Here is a 24,173-nt window from a genome sequence, read left to right on the forward strand (position 1 = left end):
CTAAGGGAGGTCAAACTCCAAGATGGACTTGAAAAGACCTCAGGAGAAATTTGCCCTAAAGCACTGGTTCTTAATCTTTTTCAGGTCACTGATGCTTTGAGGAACTGATTTAACACTATGGCTTCCGTCTTGGAAAAAGACACATATACAGAATTGACATATAGTTTCAGGATGTTCACGAACCATCCCTCCAAGGATCCCACATAGAAAATGCCACCCTTAGGGAAGACAGGATCACAGGAAAAATATTCAGTGTGGTCTTAGGCAATGAGCTGGTGCTGGATAGGAGACAGTTCTGAGAAGAACTGGAAGCCAACAGTAAAGACAAAGCTGACTTTCTTTCAAGTTCAGCCCCTACTCAAAATATTGTTACTGTGAGACTCTCAGATGAAGACGTCTTAGAGTCTCTTTACAAAAGGCCACAAATGTACTCTCAAATACTACCGTTATAGGTAACTAGTAGCTTCTGCTTCCCTGGACAGTTTCAACACAAGGGAGTATACTCTAGGCTCAGTTCACATGGACCCTACTCGAACTCAGAGCAAAAGATATGAGAGAAAGAACAATATGGGCCGGGCACGGTGGCTCAAGCCTGTAATCTCAGCACTTTGGGAGGCCGAGACGGGCGGATCACGAGGTCAGGAGATCGAGACCATCCTGGCTAACACAGTGAAACCCCGTCTCTACTAAAAATACAAAAAAAAAAAAAACTAGCCGGGCGAGGTGGCGGGCGCCTGTAGTCCCAGCTACTCGGGAGGCTGAGGCAGGAGAATGGCGTAAACCCGGGAGGCGGAGCTTGCAGTGAGCTGAGATCCGGCCACTGCACTCCAGTCCGGGCGACAGAGCGAGACTCCGCCTCAAAAAAAAAAAAAAAAAAAAGAAAGAACAATATGTCTCTCTAAGAACGACATGGCACATTATCAATACATTACAGTACACGCAGGAAATTTTCCTCATTTTGGTTTTGGCAAAGAGAATACAGAAGAGAATACATGTTAGGGAGAGGGTGACGGTGTCAATATGAATACCACCAAGAGCATGAGTTCGTAGCAACTTAGAATGCCAGTGAATATCATGGCAGAAACCTGGCACCCATACACAGAGTAATGGGGTAGGAAGAGAAACACTGGTTCTACAGAAATTCAACAACAACTTCTCACTGACAAGAGCAGAACAATCTTTAATTCTTGAATGAAATACAGCCTCAAACATATTTTGACAAAATATAATCTACCCACTTCCCAATCCAATCTCTCATAGAAATATGTTTTGGAAAGTACAATGGAAGTCAAATAAAAAGAATATTTTTCTCACGTATTTGTAATAACTAAACTATGTTTAGGTGAATGAAGACATACTATGAACATGGAATTGTAACTTCAGAACACATTTAATGACCTTTCACAACATGTTCTTATGTTCTACTTTTGACTTTATTAATAGTACAAAAGAATACTCATACATTGCAATTTTTTAAATGACTTTCAAAGTAGGAGTGAATGAACAAACTGAAATTACCAGTTACAATTAATGCTTTCTTTAAATCAAAAATATCTTGCTAAGACCAGTAAAAGTGTCAAAAAAAAAAAAAAATCTCCTGTCAAATAAAAGAAAACTTCACCAAGGACTGCAGTCTATAAAGTCAAAAGGAACACGCTGCAGTACATTCCTATCTACTTGCCAAAGAAACGGTCTGCATATTATCAACGGGTTTTGAAACTCTCCAAAGACATGATGTCTTCCACCTGGGTATTTTCCTTAATGAGCTACCAACTGGGTTTATACTTCAGAGAGTCACGTGGATTTTTAATGTTCCCAGGTCAGACGGTTTAAACACCAGGTAATTTCCCTGTGAAGCTATAATTTTAAATGCCACTTCTTGCTAATATATTTCCAATTTAATGGTAAGTCACATTTTAGAATGTAGTAAAACATTTTTACAAAAGTATTGAGTCAGATAATCCAAGAAAGTGATTTAGAACAGTGGTTGGTACCCAGCAAGTGCTCAATGAATGTTAGCTTATAACAACTTTGGGAATAATGATGTTCCCAACAATGACAATAATAATATTCAGATAACTATACTGAATATTATGGTAGGCCACTACTAAGGCATCCCAATGATCTCCACTGTCTGTAATTCACAACCTCACTAAGGCCTTCTCTTATGCTGATTCGGCATGTGCTGAATGTAGAGATTCAAATCTAATGAAGATAATATGGTAGAAGTGATGGGATACCACTTCCAAGATTAGGTTATTAAAACACCTTCACTTTTATCTTCAGTGCTTACACTGTTTTTCAATCTCTTGGATCTCTTGCTGATATGGTTTGGCTCTGAGTTGTAATTTCCAGTGTTGGGGGAGGGGCCTGGTGGGAGGTGATTGGATCATGGGGTGGATTTCCCCCTTGCTGTTCTCGTGATAGTGAGTGAGTTCTCACAAGAACTGATGGTTTAAAGGTGTATGGCACCTCCCCCTTCACCCTCTCTCTCCTGCTCCACCAGAGTAAGACATGCTTGCTTCCCCTTTGCCCTCCGCCATGACTATAGGCTTCCTGAAGCCTCCCAGCCATGCTTCCTATACAGCCTGTGGAATTGTGAGCCAATTAAGCCTCTTTTCTTTATAAACTACCCAGTCTCAGGTAGTTCTTTCTAGCAATGTGAGAAGACACTAATACACTTGCCCTGGGGGTAACCAGTTATGATATTGTGACACATTCCTGTGGTAGGCCCCAGATGAGTGTGATTGGAAATGGATTTTCTAAGGCCTATCAACAACCACCTGAGTGAATTTTGAAACAGATCCTTCAATCCCAATCAAGTTTTAAAATGACTAAACACTGATCAGCAGCTTGACAGCAACCTTGTGAGTGATCATGGCAGAGTCGCCCAGTTAAGCCGATTCCTTTCCCACAGAAGTTATGAGATAATGTTCATTGTTCTAAGACAGTTAAGTTTTGAGATAATTTGCTATGCAACGTGATAACTAACACAGATTTTGAAGTGGGGTTCTGTCATAAAAATCTAAAGCCGCGAGTGACTTTGGAACTGTGTAGTGGACCTTAAGAAAAGTATTAGTGAGAATGTGCCTCGAACACACCATACACAGAATTCTGGAATTCAAGAAGGTTGATGGAAGGGCTTAAATGAAAGTGAGAAAATGTTTGTGGAAACTAAAAATTACATAGTGGCTAAGGTTTAGCAATACCCACACTTAGATGTAGCTACGTGACCAGCAGTCACTTACAGTTATATGGGAATTAAAAAAATAAAATGTGCCAGATGAACTGAGTTATCCAGTTAAGGCCATTTACCAGCAAAGTGCTGAAGACGTCACCTGGTTTCTTCTTACTGTCTTCATAGGAAACTATGAGAAGAAAGAGATACATTGGGGGAAGGACCGCTAAACAAAAAGAAGGCAGGACTTGATTAGTTACAAAAATTCTTAGCTTCTCTAGACAGCAAATAATGCTGAAATTAAGAAACAACTTTTAAGAAAAGATCAATTCCAGGACACGACCAGAAAAACGTGGTCTAAAGACAAAAGCTGAGGATGTCCTATAAAATCGGTTTGTTAAAATCTTGGAAAGATCAAAAGTGGTATCTCAGAGTACTATTTAATCAGATCACAGGACCTCCTAAGGGTTCCTCAGATCATCACAATGAGCTTTTGGGAAATTTAAGGGCATGCATTGTCTCTCCCTGATCTTGACACAAGCCTAAAGTAGAGAAGACTTATCTCCAGGAGATATATGAATGCGGCTTTTGTCTAATGGAGAAAATTCAAAGAAGTTTCACAGGAGACCCACAAACTTTTTGAGAAGATTATATCAGCAGGACCACTGCCTATTTGGACCAAAAGGGTTAGAAGCACTACTAAATTTAAAAAGGCCATGGGTCCTTAAAATTCTACTGGTAGGAAGCAGGCTGGAAAAACCACTCAGCTACAAACATATGCTACCTCTCATGAAAAAGGAAAGATGACTCAGAGTGGAACCAAGAACCAAACGGTACAGTCAAGAACAAAGGAGAACTATTCCTAGGCTTTGAGACCTACTACAGGAGCACTTGCCTCAACAGATTTCAAAATTCCTATGGACAGGTGACTCCTATTTTTCTCACATTTCTGCCTTTTTTTAACAGGAATATCTAGGTATTTTATGCCTGTCCTACCACTATATGTTGGCTGTGTTGAGGGCAGGTAATTTGACTCTGGTTTCAAGGATCTACAGATAAAGAGGAAGCATACGTGAAGAATTATAGTTAAAGACTGTATGGATACCTAAGGGGCCGCACCCACACCTGGATCAAATTTGGATGGCATCTAGATTTTCAGCTGATGACTGTCTATACACTAAAAAAAATTATTTTTCATATTTTAATAAAAGTGATGTTTGATATCAATACAATTTAACTTGTTTTATAGCATCCAAACCTCTAAATAAAATATAAAATACTTTAAAACATTTTCTGTTAAAAGATTGAGCTATTGATGCAGAAGGGCAAGGATCATAGATTTATAATATTAATATTATTTATTAATAATAAATCTCACTAACATAAAACTTGATAAACTTCTCTAAACCAAATTAATCAATTATCAACTGCCAAATTTTAATCTATGTTTATAATATTTATTTTAGAGCATCATAGCTATTATCAAGAGAACACATAAGCAACGTCAAAGCTGTCCTAAATATCTTGATTTGCAGATTTTGTTTTCTGTTTGTAACAAAGATTCCAATTAAAGAAGCCATTTTAAATGAGATGTGAACTGGAAAATGAAATGTTTGACTCTCCTAAAATGATAAGTTTTTTAAATTCATGCACTCTCAAAGAAAAGCAAAAATATCATTTCAATGTTCTCTAATGCCTATCCTTCAGAATGACAGCACATCTTAATTTTCTATTCACTATCATATTGTGACATTTTATATATGAAAAATAGTTAAAGTAGTACTTTTTAAAATGTCATATGGCTATAGAGAGCAATTTATTTCATGTCCATGTCCCTCCAGGCTATGAGCCTATATAGTAAAGCTTATCGGTGAAGGACAATGACTGACATGTCTTCTGCATATGCACTCATGGGCCAATAAAAACAAAGAACACAAATATACCATTCAGAAATACACAGCATTGTTTAAAAATAGCAATGCCCATTTCTTCTCACAGAGAAGAGGGTCCTAGTCTACAGTGACAGCACAGGGCAGTGAAGGGATATCTTGTACTGGGAGTCAGAATATGTGGGCTCTCAGTTTAGCTTAAGCCACCTGGTAAGTGACTTATCCGCCTCAGAATTCAGTTAACTAACTATAAAATTCAGTGTCTGTATCCAATTTGATCAGTCAATGCATTCCTAAACTTCAGACAGGCAGGCACCCCTCAGGCAAGTTCTTACCACACTCATGCAAAACCTGTACAGTTTTTTTGATTTTACCAAATATTCATTTAAATAAGTTTATTTTACCTTAAAATAAACTTTAAACAGGAAACTTTTACACCACTACTTTATAAATGAAAAATCTGATTTACATAGCATTAATGATTGTTAATAGATTTAATTTAAAATTAAATACAATAATATAACAAAACAATTATTAAATTCTAGCTAAGTCTTTGGCTGCCTAATGTCTATTCTCTTTGGAAAAACAGAGAAGCAACTCTCTAGGAGAGAGATTTTAGCATCAAACTGAGAATTTCTCTATTATTTGTTAAGAAAGCATTGAAAGGAAGTAAGTTTTTCATTATGTGATTCACTGTTATTTCAGGCAACATCTACATGACACATAAAATCAACTCCAGTATCAACAAAAATAATCTTTCATACCAGCAGCAAATTTCTTGTACCCTGAAAATGCAGAATCAGATAGTACACCTGTTATTTTTGATTCTAAATTTTATCAGGAATCCCCATATGACCCACCTAACCTACTTTCTTAAAACCATTAATACTATCATGACAGACACTAAAATAATTTTGAGGGCAATGATGCACCATGCAAAAAGTTACATTAGAGTTCTAAGCTTAGTTTCATTAGGCTAGATCTTGACACCGGGAAGTTAATTAGCCTCTCTAAGCCTCAGATTGCTCATTCAGATTAAAGTGCTAGTGTCACAGTTAAATGACATAATGCATGTAATAAGCTTAGCATTGAATATTGAGAACCCTAGGTACTCAATAAATACTATGGATTAAAAATAACTTAATTTCTCCAAGTAAATTTTCAAAATTCTACCAAAATAAATTCACTCCAAAGGACAGTGGCTAAAAAGAAAATATAGTTTATCATTTTTCTTTTATAATAAAGCTATATGATATATAACTTTCACTTCAAAACAAAGCTATAAAACCCATAAACCATCTACTGGCAAAAGTAGCAAAACCATTTTGTCCTTAATGATAAAAGAAGAACCCCTGGCTGTCAAAATGAAAAACAACAACTCTTAGTTGCTATCATGTAAAGCATTTTCAGGGTTTTTTGGCCCCAAAAACGGCTCAAAAGGGTGCAAAAGACAGAGTGAGAATATCTTAAATCAAAAAGTTAAAGCCAAGTAGGGTACACAGTGAAAGGAGCCACTTTTAGGCCAGCACTAATAACACTCTTACCTACTGGAAGGCTGGGCAAAATAAAAAGAAGCCCAATGTTAATTCAGCAACAGTAGTTCTGGTCACCTAATAAATGGTAGTAGTAATATTCTCCAGGACTCACACTAGTCACTTTAGGTGCACTATTTCTAATCCATACAAGTTTGCAAGTTAGACATTGTTATACCAATTCAAATACAAAGAGGCTGAAGTTCAGAGAGGTTACTTGCCCGCTCAAGGTCACCCTGCTGGTAAACGCCTGACTTGCACTGAAACCACATCTAATGCCCCAACCAGCTCTCCCATCACGATTTCCTGCTGCTTTTCTTTTAGGGCATAAAGGTATGAACAAAACTCTTCCTCAGTACTTTGAAAAGTCACCAGGTGATATGTGTCCCCTTTTCTCTCCCTGCCTTCTTCTGGTTTCTCTCCAATCCTTTGCTTTTTGATTCACACCATTTTTAGTCAGTATTCATTTCCCCAACTTCAATTCACTTATTCTTTCAGCCACCGTAATGTGGTCTTGTACTCCGGTCCTTTTGGAAACTGTCCTTCCTAAGATAAGAAAGAATAAAAATAAATCAAGGCAAGGCTTCCAATCTACTTGGAACTTAAACTAAAGCCTCCGAGATAACAAGCAATTCTCTTACACAGCAACCAATTATTTACCTGGACACCAGTACTCTCATTAGAGTTGGCATGTTACATATTACAGGGATGACTACGGTGGGCACAATGTGTGAAATCGATTATAGATTCTATGCAAATCATATATATTCAAAAGAATGCTTCACTGAATCAAAGTTTCAAAAGGTATTTGGAAGCTTTTATCTTTTTTATTCAGGGAATGAATTTACATACAAATAAAAACTACTGAACTTTCGAGTATTTTTGTTCCATATTCTACAGAATCAAGCAAAAATGATAGTCTCTTCATTTAACTCTAAGTTGCACTTCAGTGAAGATGTTCATTTAATAGACAATGTCTAGTTCATAAGTTCTAACGTTGCACTTGAAAATTAGTACACCTACCACATATTGCCCACACTTGTGGTCTAAATTGCTGAGGTCAATGAACCACTCTATTGTATATATGCTTCCTCAAACATCCAAAATGTAAGCTACACCCTTCTAAGCATTGCACATCAGCTAACACTATTGATCCTCATGATAACCTTTTGTAAGCACTATTATCCTGATTATTACGTATGAAGAGACTGAGTCACCGAAAGGTAAAATAACTTGCCCATGACCACACAACTAGTAAAATAAGACAGCAGGAAATCAAATTCAAGTGCTCTGACACCTCAGCCTGTATCCACTACATCTCACTGCCCACAATACCACCATATATACGCACACTAATAGGCCAAGAATAAGTACTACATAGGTATAAACTATTTATTGAGCACCTACTATACGCCAGGCACCAGACGCTGGAGATGAAGGAATAAAAAAAGCCTGGTTCTGTGCTGAAGGATATGTTTCTCTCTCTCTTTTTTTTTTTTTTTTTTTGAGAGAGAGTCTCGCTCTGTTGCTCAGGCTGGAGTGCAGTGGCGTGACTGGGCTCACTGCAACCTCTGTCTCCCAGGTTCAAGCAATTCTCATGCCTCAGCCTCCTGAGAAGCTGGGATTATAAGCATGTGCCACCACACCTGGCTAATTTTTGTATTTTTAGTAGAGATGAGGTTTAGCCATGTTGGCCAGGCTGGTCTCAAACTCCTGACCTCAAGTGATCCGCCCGCCTTAGCCTCCCAAAGTGCTGGGATTATAGGCAAGAGCCAGGGTGCCTGGCCAACATTTCCTTTTTAAAAGTAGGTTTAGGGAAGGTTGAAAGCAAAGAAGTAACCAATGACAAGACGTATTCATGCTTAGGCCAGTGGGCCATCCTAAGTGTTAGAGGAGCAAAAAACAAAAAACACTAACTTAAATAAAACAAATGTTTGCACACCAAAAGAAACAACAGAGTAAACAGACAGCCTACAAAATAGGAAAAAATATCTGCAAAGTATCCATCTGACAAAGGGCTAATATCGAGAATCTACAAGGAACTCAAGCAGTTTGACAAGAAAAAAAAAATTAAAAAGTGGACAGAGGACATGAAAAGACATTTTTAATAGGAAGCTAGACAAGAAAACAACAAACAGAAAAAAATGCTCATCACTAAGTATGAGAGAAATGCAAATTACAATGAGATATCATCTTATACTAGTCAGAATGGCTTTTATTAAAAAGTCAAAAAACAACAAATGTTGGTAAAGATGCAAAGAAACAGGAATGCTTATACCCTGTTGGTGGGAATGTAAATTAGTACAACCTTTCTGGAAAACAGTATCAGGATTTCTCAAAGAACTAAAAATAGAGCTACCATTCAGTCCAGCAATCCCAATACTAGGTATATATCCAAAGGGATATAAATAATTATACAAAAAAGATACCTGCACTTGTATGTTTATTGCAGCACTATTCACAATAGCAAAGATATGGCATCAACCTAAGCGTCCATTAACAGAGAACTGGTAAAGAAAATGTGATATATATACACCATGGAATACTACTCAGCCGTAACAAGGAATGAAGTCATGTCTTTTGCAGCAACATGGATGGACCTGGAGACCATTATCCTAAGGGAAATAACTCAGAAAAAGAAAAGTCGAAGACAGCATGTTTTCATTTACAAGTAGGAGCTATACAATGGGCACACATGGACACAGAGAGTGGAACTGGAGACTACAAAAGGTGGGAGGCTAGTAGGGGGGTGAGAGTTGGAAATTTTCCTGTGGGGTAAACATGTTCATTCTTTGGGTGCACTGAAAGCCCAGACTTCACCACAACTCAATATATGCATGTAAGAAATCCACACTTGTAACTCTGCACTTCTACGGGTCCACATTTGTGACCTTTTTTAAAATTTTAAATAGTTGTAACATATTCATCTGGAATAGGAACATATAAACCTTACAAAAACTTTTTCTTGATGGTTTCTCCTTATCCCTGTAAGTCCAAAAGCATTGCAATACTGTGTTTTAGGAATGTCGGGCTCTTTGCCTCTATGCTAAAAGCCTTTTGTAAAATTTAAATAGTTACATCTCTCCCAGATCTTACAGCACATAATTATTACCTTAGCAGTCACACCCTCTCCTAATCTGATAAGATCCAGAATGAAGTTAATCAGTAACCGTAGTCCAAGTTTAAACTGTCAAGGAAGGTCCTTTCTTCTGAGTAAGGTACACTGGATGTTTGCATATTCCTTGATGTTCATTTAAGGTACAATAAAAGAAGGTGGTTAGCTACATAAACAAATTCTGCCAATTTCAAAATTTTTACTCTTGACAAACCTGGCAAGAGAAAAAGGGATAAAACAGCTTACCTCAAAGAGGGATTCTGATAACAGTTAACTTTTAATGAGCAGTACCTACTATATGCCAAGTATGTTCTAAGAGCTCTACAGTCTATCACCTTCATTAATCCTCACAATACCTCTGTAAAGTAGGTTATTCTAATCTCCATTTTATAAATAAGAAAAACGTGGAGGTTCACACAAAAGGTTTTAGAAGTAGAATTTGAATTACAGTCTAGAAACCAATCTGCTTTTAATCACATGCTCAGATAAAAAATTCAAGTGTCTCTGGGGTCAAACAAGTAAAGTAAATGCACGGAGTGGCTCAGTTTTAAGATTATAGAGGTGTGGCTCTCAACCTTGGCTGCACACAGGAATCACCAGGGGAGCTTTAAAGACTATTGAAGCCTGGGTTCCACCCCCCCACAGACTGTTATTTAATTGGTCTGGGAGCCACCAGGTGACACTAATGGGCAGTCTAGACTGAGAAACACTGCCTATAGATACAGACAATGGAGCATGGCTCACTTGAAAGCAGTTTAAAAAAATTAAAGGTTATATAAACACTGTGCTGTCCAAAGATTGTTATTACCTTTGCCACCAGTATGTGACCTCTGCCCCCCTCCTTAGTATAATTAAGGTACCCATATGGGAGATAAATAGATGACTGATTGCTAAGAGGGAGAGACAAACAGGCAGACATAGATATTTTTATAGTGGAAGGGGTTTGCCTAGTCTTTGACCTTTCTGCATGCCATCCCCGCCATCTTCTGGTTATGGGGCTCTTCTATAATAAAACTTGTAACTTGGGGTTACAAGTAACCCACTTTCAAAGGAATCTATGAAGTATAATCTATTCTTAAATTGAAGGTGACCTAAATATGCTCACTTAACAAATGCACATCATCAGGTTATAGGACCAAACTACTGAAATTTTTTCCAAGAGTCATTTCTAAAAAGACCACTCTTTGTAAAGTAATTAATTCTGATCTGAATCCAAGGCAGGTCATGCAATCCCACCTAACTAAACAAGTATTAAGACTGGAGAGCCTGATGTCCTAAAAGCCCATCTATGCAGGTGGCACACGGTGCTGTTGAGTAAAATGTCATTTGTCTTGGAAAAGGGAAGCAAAAGTTGCATACCATCAGAAAATGTTCATTGAATGGCCTACACACGGGAAATCCAAAGTGAATCCTACAGAAGTCAAAAGTGAATCCACAAAAAACAAAAACAAACAAACAAAAAAACTGTAGCCTGCTTGCAAAAAAATTCTTAATGCATAATCATACTGCAAGTTGTGTCGCACCATAATTAAAGAGGAAATGACAAAAGAATAAATTAAGAAATGGACTTTGAAGCCACTTATTCAAATTAGGTAGAACATTTCCATCTGCTGCAAAACAAAAGTTGTACATTTTAATGATCCTGTATTACCATTTACCACCTCTTTTCCCCACTACCACCACCACCACCAAAAATAGAAAGGGCAAATTAGAACAGAAATTTCTAAAATTTCAAAATGAAATACTGCAAATAAAGGCCATTATTCAGAAATCAGGGCCTCAGTCAACAATGTCCATCATAGGCCACTGAGGCAAAGGAGCTACTTGAACAAAATATTTTCTTGTTGTTTTATTTGACTTTCAAAAAGCAAAGACACAGAAGCAAAGTCTCAGAAAGACAAAAGTGCCTGGGATGAACTTACTCACCACAGTTCCGAATAATTTTTGTTTGTTGTTTGAATAAACATGCATTGATTACCCTAATGAGTGTCAGGCACAGTGTGGTGCTGAGGAGGTAATGGTGAAAATGACAGCCTTTGCCCTCTTGGGACTCATAAGAGACCAAGGCACACACAACCTCATATAATCCACCATACATGCCCCTTCCAGCCATGTTTATGAAAATCCAGTACTGTTGTACTATTAGACAGTAAATTTTTCCTTGGTCTAACATCACGGAACTTCACAGGGAAGCTACTGATATCTTCTAAATAAATAAGTAAACAAATATCCATATTCTCATACCAACAATAACTCATAGGTAAATTTCAATGAGTTTAAAGAAAATTTTTTGAACCTAAGAGTGTATCAAAACGGGTTTTACTTTTGAACCAAGCCCAGCCACGTATTTTCATTGCCTGTGGCTATGCAGCGTCAGTAAGCTAAAAATACTTTTCTTTCTTCTAAGCTGGGAAGAGCAAGTAAGTCCAAGCAATCAGATGCGTATCATTTTCTCTCATCTTAAATTTTTTACTAGAAAACACTCAGAATAACTGAAGCAAAGAAGAAGCATTTGTTTTATATCTGCACACACATACACAGAAACATCCCTCTAGCTTGCATCTATCTACCTAGCAATATTAAATAAGCTATATTTGCATCATCAGCAAAGGCTGCCAACATTTCACTACTTACAGCTATTTACTATTATTTTTTGGTTGGGGAGAAAGTTGCATAAGTATTGAAAACTAACCACAAGTAAAAGCTTGCAAAAAAAAAAAAAAATACGTATAGGATACGTCCTTAACAAGACGACATGGTGCTGACTTTGAGGTAATGTTTCTGAATTGACATTAAAAGTAAATTATGTTTGTGAAAATTACATTAAATCAGATTCTAAAATAGAAGGATACAAACTTTAAGTTCTTCTACAGGTCTTGCTCAAGTTGGGTTTGCTGTGCATGGCAAAGTGAAAACCTATGTTTCTCCTCTGACTTCCGAGCTAACTGTAAAATACATGCATGCAGCTCTGTGATAAAGTAAAAGTTACTGAGGAAGACAAGCAAACCTTTTTCGAAAGAAACTACTGCAGGATGGTGAATGGTATGTAGTGTGGACTTTTCCCACACATCCAGCATCTCTAAAAACATCCTATTAAATTAAAAGAATAAGAAATAAGAAACTAGCGGGTCCAGATCTAGGTTCCATTCGACTGGGCCATGACTTTAATTAAGCTGCTGGATCATGGCTTAATTTTCCCTTGAAAAACAAAACAGTTTGAGAAATCTCTGCCAAACTCTCCATGTTTTAAGCAACTGACAAAGTCAACAAGAAAGCAAATACCTAGAATTGACGGAACAATGCTCCTTAGAGCAGGGCTGGCAGAAGCGGCGGAGGGCTCCTAGTTTCGCTGGGCCTTTGACAAGCCCTGGGGTAAAGGACTCCCTGCACCCGCCCACCAAACGCCCTGCGGGACGATGGGCTGGTGCTACCAAGTTCAAACCTAACCGCTGGGAGGAAGAAGCGGGAGGGTGAGAATGTCATCTCCCCTGACACTCTGCGGCCGCAGTCCTGAAAAGCTCATCTCTGACGTCCGTGAAGGTCAGAGGTGGCAACCACAGTGCCAGGAGCTCCCCAAAGCCACTTTTCCTGCCCGGGTGGAGGCGCGGGGCAAAGTTGGCCACCGACTGCGCGCGTCCGGCTAGCCGTACCTTGTAACTGGGCGGAGAGGGACTCCTGGTGCTGCTGGTACTTGAGCGCCACCGCCTCGGCTTTCCGCAGCTGCGTCTGCAGCTCGTAGTAGAGCATCGCGCCGTAGAGAAAGCCGAACACCACGGTCAGCAACAGCAGCGTCTGGAAAATCCGCTTCTGCTTTCGGGAGCACATCCCGTTTCCCATAGTCCCGCCTGGACCCAACGCCGCGGCCGCCCCCGCCGTCTCCCCGCCTTGGTCTGAGCGAGCGTCTCAGCAGCGGCCGCCGCAGGAGGTGGCCAGACGCAGCATGAGGAGGAGATGCCAGACACAAAAGCCGGCGCGGAGGGGAAGTGGCGCCCGCTCAGTCCCCGCGCGTCGCGGGGCGCGCAGCCATCGACGCTGCCCGGGCAGCTGCAGCCAAACTTCTGCGACGCTTGTTCTCTGCGAATGCCCTGGGCCGGGAGGGGGCCCTCCGCATACTTCAGAGCCGGCTGCCTTCGCGCCTGTCCCCAGATGCCTCCTGCCTTTTTTCCTCCTTCCCACTTTTTGGCCCCGCTGCCCCCGGGCAGCTCTTGGAGTCCCGCCCTGGCCGCTCCCCGCCCCCTCGCTGCGGCTTCCACTGCACGACTTTGTTGCCACCTAAGGGAGGGGGTGCGCGCCCAACAAAGGACCAGGACTCCGGGCCGCGCCCCGGCGCGGCCTGCCCAATGGGTGGAAGGGTGGGGGCCAGCTGCCTCGGCTGGTTTTGGAGACGGCAGAGCGGTGTCACTGACGGGTCGGCTGAAGCCTCTGCCTCGCCGCCACCTCCCGCCCAACTTACGTGTCACCCACGGCCCCGCTATTCTGGCCAACGGGATTCCGGGAGGAAGTCCCACTCGGGCTCCTTGCTCATTGGGCCCGTCCGAGCTGCCGCTCCCTCCCTTCGGGAAGGCAGTGCCGGGCTCGATTGGACGCCCGCTTTGTCCGTCCGACCCCAGGGCCGCGCCTTCCCTCCCAGTGCTGGGGCAGGAGAAGGGCTCTTTGGGCAGCGCTGCAGCCTGGCGCCGGGGTGCGCCCACGTGGAGTCGGAGAGGGTGGGAAGAGGCAGGCGGAAGGGCGGGGAGCTTTGGGTAGGCGGGGGACTTGTCCGGGCCTGAGTCTGGGTGAGGTTGGGTGAACACGTGTGTGTGTGTGTGTGTATTTGAGTATGTGTGTTTGTGATCCAGTTCTCGGAACGCACGTGGAGAGCGTAGTAAAATGTATGTATGAACGAAAGAATGGATGGCAGTAACTGTGTGCACTCTGCTGAGTACAGTTTCTTTCCCTGTCCAATAAACAGATGCGGCAGACACATGGGATAGCTACATAGCACAATCCCGGTAGTCAAACCAGAAATGCTGTGTCGACTGCCTTACCCCGTCCAGTGTACTAGCCTAGATGTGTGTGTGCCCACAGATGGCCCGGCAGGAGTCGGGAGACTTGAAGCACGCTAGACTTAATGTTCAATTGTCCACGTGGTCTGGGGAAATCAGCTTGCCATTGGCAGAGAGGAAAAAAATGATCTCACATTTCTCCTCTAGCTGCAAATAGAATAATTTAAAAACAAATCGTACAGACTGAAATGAGTATCCATTCATTTTGTCATGTATATTTGTTTTATTGGTGGCAAAACACATCAGTAACATTTCTAAATTACATTTTAAAGGGCAACAAAGGTTCCCTATGTAAAAACTAGTACAGCACAGGAAAGGTAATAACCACAAACCTTCGAAGAAATGTATACTGTATTTATTTTTTCTGTGTACCTGAGGGGAAAAATTAAGGTTATGCAGAAATGATAATGTTTGTTTCTGCTGTTGATCTGAATTCTAAGAAAAGTAAATTTTATCTGTCTCAATAGTGTGGTGTAATTTATGATACACTGCATAATTTTTATATTCTAACTGGACTTTAGTCGTTACCATTGCTAATGGGCGTGAGTGCTCAAAATGGGGATAAATCTCTTTAGCTAAATTCAACAGAAAGACAGTTCCTGGTGCAAAAGTTTTTTTAGGTGGACTCTGAAATTATAGGTTGCTAAAGCCATAAAATAAACTGAATTTATAACGATGCTAGTCTGTGGCATTTATGCCACTGTAAAAATAAAGTGTGTCTTGCATGTGCTTTTCCTTAATAAATAATAACTTGCATTATATTATTCAAAATACTTTCGTGTACAGATACACTGACTCACTGATCACCGCCAGGGTGTCAGACTTTCATGTTGGTAAACAAGCCAAAGTTTATCAAAGTGACTATGATAGCTCTAGGACCTTTTAGGTCTTGCATAAAGTTAGTTCAGGAAGATTAGAATCCAGATCCAAATCCTGCTCTCTGTCTTTTTCTTCAATAGAAACAATGTTCTCATTCTATTTAAAGAAGTTACAGTAAGAAACTGTATCTCCATTAACATGACAATCTGATTGTAAAAGAAAACAATCTAAAGGAGTTTGGGAGTTTTGTTGTGTAACTACTACATAATCTTCCTTGTTATTAAATCTACGACTTTAAATTCCTCTTTTCTAGTTTGACTCTCAGAAATTAAGATTGGATAATTACTGGAATCCCTTTAAAATTCCTCATAACTAAACATTCTTTACTGTTGTCAGAGTACTTTGTTAAACAAACTCTTCCTCCAAAAACACTATCCAAATTTAGACCGGGCATGGTGGCTCACTCATAATTCCAGCACTTTTGGGAGGTTAAGGAGAACAGATGGCTTAAGTTTGAGAGTTCGAGACCAGCCTGGGCAACACAGCAAAACCCCGCCTCTACAAAAAAAAAAAAAATACATAAAAATTTAGCTGGGCGTGGTGAAGTGCACCTATAGTCCCAGCTACTCGAGAAACTGAGTTGGGAGTATCCCTTGAGCCTGGGAGGTACAGGTTGCAGTGAGCCAAGATCACACCACTACACTCCAGCTGGGGCGACAGAGGTGAGACTCTGTCTCAAAATAAATAAATATATAAATAAATAAAGTTTATGGCAACAATCTTGCCCCATATTTGAAAAGAAAATTATCCTAGCCACAAAAGGAAAAGAAGTTGTTGGAAAATTATTGCTCATATATTACACAATATGTATTTTAGAATCTTTGGAAAATTCGTATGTTTCCTGAATGTATGATTCATCTTAAACTTCTGATTCCTTTGCATCTGATTCCAGACTCCAACGATATTCTTTGCCAATGATATTCTTTGCCTATTCTTTGCCTGTAGAGTCAGCTGCTGGCTGACTCTACAGAATATAATAAATGCAGGCCATAAAACACAACTCAATATTTTAGTCATAAAATTTGAAAGAGCAAAAATTATTACCTGAACTTATCCATTATTTCAAATTCAAGAAGGATATGTAGAAGTACATAAAATCACTAATGGTGGTATTTTTATAATATTGCATTTCCAAGGTAAAGTATATTGCTAGTTTCCTGAAAATATCAGTATAGAACTTTTGAACAGCCAACATGAGGAAGCTATCCAAGGCCTATAAATTGAATTTACATAACATTGCCTTTGGGTAGCAATTGTAACATATGAGCTGTTTATACTGGTCTTGGAAGGTGTGTTGTTTATTCTATTTTTGCTTCTTTGTTATTTTAAAAAAGTATATATAATTATATTTCTATATTCCATATATTTAACAATATATTTAATTTTAAATTGTAAACCCTGAAGAATTTTGCTGATTTAGTGTTTTATTTCTAAGGCAGGAAGAAATTAACTGAGAGATACTCCAAGTCTTACATTTGAGAAGGGCAAAGATAACATTTGAGAACATTAATTCTCTCTAACTTAAGTGAAATTGTCATTTTAATCAAATTTGTTCATTTTCAAAATAAGAAAAGAAAAAATATAAAGTTGAGAGAGACAGCTGATGTATAATTTCTAAAGGTAACATTTTAAATTAATAATATTTAGGATCCTAGAGTAAATAATTTATATTGCCTAAATCTTTTATTTAAATTTCTTTACTACAAATGAAACTCAATATTTTATAATTTGTAGGAGAAATCATCACCTAAGAAAAGGTGATGAATATTAAACAAAATTTAAAATAGCTTTTCAGTATTAATAAACTAATTTAACCTTTTCATCTGACAGTTACAGAAGTTATTTATCCTGTAAAACAATCTTCACTCTATTATGTCTTCACCTTTTTACCAGTTCATCAGTTTGCTGTCCCTTAATGAATACACTTGCCTTGCTGCTTGCCACCTTTACCTGACCTGTTTTGAGAGGTAAAGAAAGCTACATTCAAGGTATTATGTCTTTTTGAACATTTTGTGAGAGATGTTTTGAGACTCCTTTTTCATAGGATTTTGATAATGCCCTAGTGGCAATTGTTAGAAGATTAACAAACTAAAAAATAGGTCTGGCCAGGCGCGGTGGGTCACACCTGTAATCCCAGCACTTTGGGAGGCTGAGGTGGGCGGATCACGAGGTCAGGAGATCGAGACCATCCAGGCTAACACGGTGAAACCCGGTCTCTACTGAAAATACAAAAAACTAGCTGGGCTCAATGTCGGGCACCTGTAGTCCCAGCTACTCTGGAGGCTGAGGCAGGAGAATGGTGTGAACCCGGGAGGCGGAGCTTGCAGTGAGCTGAGACCTCACCACTGCACTCCAGCCTGGTGACAGAACGAGACTCCGTCTCAAAAAAAAAAGTAGGTCTGCCATAAAAAAGGATGAGTTGCGTCCTTTGTAGGGACATGGATGCAGCTGGAAACTATCATTCTTAGCAAACTATCACAAGAACAGAAAACCAAACACCACATGTTCTCACTCATAGGTGGGAACTGAACAATGAGATCACTTGGACTCGGGAAGGGGAACATCACACACTGGGGCCTATCATGGGGAGGGGGGAGAGGGGAGGGATTGCACTGGGGAGTTATACATGATATAAATGATGAATTGATGGGTGCTGACGAGTTGATGGGTGCAGCACACCAACATGGCATAAGTATACATATATAACAAACCTGCACGTTATGCACATGTACCCTAGAACTTAAAGTATAATAAAAAAAAAAGTAGGTCTGTGGCTAAATGCATAACTGAGTAACTGAACCCCACTCAATGTATCTATGTGTCTCGCTTTCGTCTGTCACTAAGTTGCCACCTTTGTAATTTTCAACTATGTCCAAAGAGGAGGGCAGTGGAGAAAGTAGATGATTAGCTCTTATTTGTAAAAATGCTTTTCAGTGAAAGAAACCTTACCATCAATATCACTAAGAAATACCTTGGGAGGCCCGGTGCGGTGGCTCACGCCTGTAATCCCAGCACTTTGGGAGGCTGAGGTGAGCAGATCACAAGGTCAAGAGATTGAGACCATCCTGGCCAACATGGTGAAACCCCATCTCTACTAAAAATACAAAAATTAGCTGGGCGTGGTGGCGTGTGCCTGTAGTCCCAAGCTGCTCAGGAGGCTGAGGCAGGAGAATCACTTGAACCCGGGAGGCGGAGGTTGCAGTGAGTCCAGATTGCGCCACTGCACTCCAGCCTGGCCACAGAGCAAGACTCTGTCTCAAAAAAATAAATAAGTAAAATAAAATAAAAATAAATAAACACCTTTTGAACACAGACTACTAATAATGGACGTGATTTAGAAGTCCCTATTTGCCACAGGATGTGTAGCTAGTCTAAAGGAAGAGGAACTATCATTTCAAACCTCTAACAACATTCTAAAGCAGGATATCTAGCCAACCCTAAATTTTTCCAAATTCTAAGGCAGTACATGAAATCATTATGAATGTGTTGCTTAATGTTTGTTACAGCTAGCATACAATAAGCTAACTATCACATTATTTTTTTTTTTCAGTTTAATTTCATCGGATGTTAGAAAGAATAGAAAAGGAGCATATGTGAGCCTCAGAAGTGAACTTCCTAAATCTTCCAAGGGCTCGTCCAGCTTCTTACCAACTCACTGCCTTTAATAGTCAAAGACTTCAGATAAGCAGAGAGACCACAGAAAAGATCAGTGGCCAGGAAAACATGACATTTTTAATGTCCCCTCTCCCAAAATATTATAGTTTATTGGATTTATTTTCATGAAAGCTATACTTGGTTTACTCATGACCATTTTATAAAATTGGCATTACAATTTTAATATAATATACCATATAGTAATTTTTTAATTGCGATGAGGGTGGCTGGTCATATTTATAAAGTATCCAATGCCAAGTCCTGGGTCAGACATTCAGCATTTAATTTTAGAATTATTCCTAAAGGAAATAATAATCTGCTTCATAACATTATTTAAACTATACTTTTCAGGAATATTTTGAGTCAAAACAAAATGACTACCAATAGTTTTAGGTAGAAATAAAGTGGAACAAATTTTGAAACAAAATATAAGAAGAACTGAGTTATCACAGCATTGAATTCTGCCCAAATTAAAATTGTGAAATAGAAACATTAGTCTTGAATCACTCTTGTTCTTTTTCATTCTGCTCTCTAGTTCAACTCTTGAACTCCTGGCATTCAATATTTTAGTTATCCCCCTTGGTTTTCCAGAATCTTAGACTATGACTATGCCCTTCTCTCCCAACCTCCCATTCCTCACCCACTCACATACACACACTTGGGCTTGCCTTCTTCAAGACAAAGTAGCCTAATCTAAAATGACTCTTCCTTTCCTTCAACTAGCTGCTTAATCAGAGGAAAGAAAACCCGATATGTTAACTAATAGGAAGATATTAAAACTGAATTACTAACTTAGTATTCTACCCAACAATTTTGAGAGAAACTATTAAATGAAAAGACTGAACTCCAATGGCATAATTCTAGACTGCCTCCAGAGCAGATGAGTGACAATTGTGGCTTGACTTTCTGCTAGTTTGTCCCTGATTCTCCTGCCCAATTCTAACCAACCTTAGAAGAATTTAGATGACACAAGATGTGTAGTGTCAAGGCACAAATCCCACTGAAGTTACAAATGATCTGGAAGGTCAAGAGTAAGTAACTGTTAGGACCATTAATTCTTGCATCTGTAAAATGGAAAGGATAACCATAGTTCTCCTGCAAAATTCAGAGAAAATTGCTTAACAAATTAACCCACAACACTTGAGAAGCAAAACTTCACACTTTATGTAAAACTCAGTGCCGTAGTGGTGCTTGTCATTGTCCACCTAAAATGAATTGGACCATTTGCTTACCTTCAGAAAGTTTCAAACCTTTCAGAAAAACTACCATTTACTTTTTAAAATTAAGCTTCAGCTACCTAGTTTAAAATGATAATTTTCCAATTATACTTGTCAAGTGAGCTTCTTTAGTTGCTGAGAAGGGATAAATTATGATTGCAAAACAGAAAGTTTCTTGTGACACATTCATTCAAGACTGACTTCTAATTCTTGGGTTATAATTGATAACTAATTTTTAAATACACTTTAAATCTCAACATATTTTAAAATAGTTACTGTGTGCAAGGCACAGTGCAAGGACAGAGTGCAAGATGGGTGATGTGGTGATGAATAAATAAGGGATCCTCATTTCAAAGAGCTTGCAGATTTTGTATTTATTTGTTTAAAGACTATATTGAAGCTCTGGTTGGAAATTTATATTGCTCAGGGAAAGAGCAGAACAGGAAAAGAATAGGCCTAAGGATGCAGTCAAGATATTCCTAGAGAAGATGGCCTCTTGAGGCAATTAAGACAAGTGGTTGGTTAATCAGTGAAGTCAGTTAAAGCCAAAAAATATAAAAGTGATACGAAGACACCTTAAAACATATAAATGGACCATATGCAGTGGCTCATGCCTGTAATCCCAGCACTTTGCGAGGCCAAAGCGTGCAGATTGCTTGAGCTCAGGAGTTGGAGACCAGCCTAAGCAACATCACAAAACCCTGTATCTACAAAAAACTACAAAACATAGCCAGGCATTGTGGTTCGTGCCTGTAACCCCAGCTACTCAGAACAATGAGACAGGAGGATCACTTGAACCAGGGAGGTCCAGGCTGCAGTGAGCCATGATGGTGCCGCTGTCCTTCAGCCTGGGTGACAGAGCGAGACCCTGTCTCAAAATAAATAAATACGAAAAAAAAAAAAATAAAGAATAACAAAAGAAACATATTAATGTACTTTCACTGAATTCTCTTTTAATGTGGGACCAGGGCTTCTGCTTTATGTGTGGACCTGTTGTTAGTTAGAGCTTAGGTTTGTCTTTTAGCCATAGAACACCACTCACAGTTTCCAGTTTCAGCTTCATTAAGTGGTAGATGGTAAGGTAATCTCAATGTAAAATACATCTAAATGTAAAGAATTTTTTTTTCTTAGTCTTGATGTTCACCTAATTTGACTACAATTTTTCTTTAAGCTATCAGCCATCATGGAACTTTTCCAAATCATTCAGCTTAATTTTCATGAAATAACTCATATTTTAGCCTGATATTTCTTAGTTTGCATAATATTTGATTAAACTGCATAATTAAAACAGCAAGAACAATTGCATGAACAGTCTTAGAATAAACCACTTGGCTCTGCTAGGCACACAGCTCAGTTGACATGTACATACCTATTCGAGATTAGCTTATGTGCCAGGAGCCTTCAGCCCTGAAATCTGGAGGGCAAGGACAGGGAGGCTTCTGATGAGCTGATTGACAGAGAAGAGGAGAGCCTCTTCTTTTTTTTTTTTTTTTGAGATGGAGTCTCGCTCTGTCGCCCAGGCTGGAGTGCAGTGGCCGGATCTCAGCTCACTGCAAGCTCCGTCTCCCGGGTTTATGCCATTCTCCTGCCTCAGCCTCCCGAGTAGCTGGGACTACAGGCGCCCGCCACGTCGCCCGGCTAGTTTTTTGTATTTTTTAGTAGAGACGGGTTTCACCGTATTAGCCAGGATGGTCTCGATCTCCTGACCTCGTGATCCACCCGCCTCGGCCTCCCAAAGTGCTGGGATTACAGGCTTGAGCCACCGCGCCCGGCCTGAGGAGAGCCTCTTCTAATCCAGTGAGTTGCATAAGTAACATTAATTGCTTCTACTATACATTCAAATCACTAGAAAGGTAAAAGGAGGAATTGTTGGTGAAGAACGGTTGTGTGAGAAAAGTGACCAGGAAACCAACGGAATCCAGAAGAGAGTTCTTCAAGAGAGGGGAATGTTACTGATAGGACTCCTGAGAGGGTGAGTAAAATCAAGCCAAATAGGCCATAACAGAGTAGGGACGAGGTAGAAATTGCAAGAATATGGCAGATAATGGGTAAAAGTAAATATGAAAAGAGGTGTGGTAAGGGTGAACTTTGGTGTTAATATGTTTGGCTGAGAAGGGAGATAAAATTGGGTGTAGCTTCAGTAGAGGAAACCGGGTTAAAATAAAGTTTGCTTTTTGGTTTTGAGTCTTGGCTTCATTTGATTTTTGGTTTTTGGCTTGTTTGGATAGCATATACTTAACAGTGTTTGGAAAGGAACTGGTGGAGAGGGATAGGTTAAAGATGTGAAGTGCTACATTTAAGAATAGATTCTAGGAGCAAAGAAGGGTCTGCCGCAGTCATTAGAATGTATGGACCATTATTTCTTATGGCAATAGCCTATCATACAGTAGTTCATTTTCCATATTAAAGGCTCAATAAATTATTGAACAGATGATCTGAAGAGTTACTAAAAAGAAGGAATTTGAACAGATTACCTAGATAAGTGAGCAAGAAATGTGTTTGAGGGCCTAAGGTCTTGTGTGTTTGTATTAATTTACTTTGATTAAAATGGGGTACATTCAAAAAATGGGCATGAGTTTATGATAATATCCCCAATAGAGAATCTGCAAGACAACACCTACACATAATATTTAAGAAGAGAAACTATTTCTTCTTTGAAAAGAGTAATTGGTCCATTAAAATTCTTTTTATGCTAATTGTTAGATACGATGCTTACTAAGTAGTTTATGATATATGCAAATATTTCATAATGTTAAATGGATATAGAATGTAAAGTGGTATAAACAATACAACTACAAAATGTTAAAATATTTATAGAAAAACTTATTATATCTTACTACTTTTAGGTAATTAGATGAAGAGAGTAAAAAAGATATTTTTAATAACCCATGATAATCAATTTATTCTCTTCAGGATAATGATGCTTTTTACTCATTTGCAGTCTTTAACATTGTTGAGCATATCTATGATCATAAGATCTGTTTTCTAAGGGGAGTGAGTTGATATCACACCATATCAAAGGAGGGCAAGATTCCCAGCTCTAGAACTGCCGTTGCACACATTTCTCCCATCCTCTTTCTCCTCCATCTTCAGTAATCAATTAAGTGCACTTTCTGGTTGATCTCAGATATGACTAGCATGATGTGCTGTATTTGTATTTCTTTTTGTTTGAGAAATTTAAAAAGCTTCGCAAACAACATCTAATAAATCTCTTTAAAACACTTTAAAAAATAGGCATCTCAACATTTATTTTACTAATCATGTCTAGCACTGTGCCTGGTACATAGTAAACACTGAATAAATTTTTACTGAGTAAGTGAATCAACTTGGCACACAAGATGGAATCTTTTCCACTCCTGCCATATGTCAAAATAAAAAGCAGAGGAATTCGTAAGATAAATGTTAGAAAGAGAGATAAGAAAAAAAGATCTAGAGGAAAATATAGGATAATATTTATCTGATTTAAAATGTAGTGCAACTTTCTAAGTAGGGAAGCATTAGAAAAAATGGCAACAGAAAACAGATTAGACTACTTGAAAATTAAACTGTCGAATTTCAAACAATACTAAAAAATTTAAAAGCGAACACATAGGGAAATATTTATACACATTAAATAGATTGCATAAATTACAACTTTAAATTAAATAAATTTATGTACATTGTT

General features: G+C 39.0%; 1 protein-coding gene across 4 annotated transcripts in view; it reads right to left on the reverse strand.

Moving 5' to 3' along the window:
• GOLIM4 (golgi integral membrane protein 4) overlaps window positions 1–14,235 on the reverse strand; it is an 81,015-nt gene extending 66,780 nt beyond the window's left edge. For all 4 annotated transcript variants that reach the window (XM_033211639.1, XM_033211638.1, XM_033211637.1 and 1 more), the window contains exon 1: window positions 13,365–14,235. In XM_033211639.1, coding sequence (XP_033067530.1) covers window positions 13,365–13,551 — 187 coding nt within the window. In that variant the 5' untranslated portion in view covers window positions 13,552–14,235. The remainder of the gene's footprint in view (window positions 1–13,364) is intronic.
• Window positions 14,236–24,173: the final 9,938 nt, after the last annotated feature.

The sequence above is a fragment of the Trachypithecus francoisi genome, unplaced genomic scaffold (assembly GCF_009764315.1).
Source record: "Trachypithecus francoisi isolate TF-2019V2 unplaced genomic scaffold, Tfra_2.0 Lachesis_group0, whole genome shotgun sequence".
Classification (NCBI taxonomy): domain Eukaryota; kingdom Metazoa; phylum Chordata; class Mammalia; order Primates; family Cercopithecidae; genus Trachypithecus; species Trachypithecus francoisi.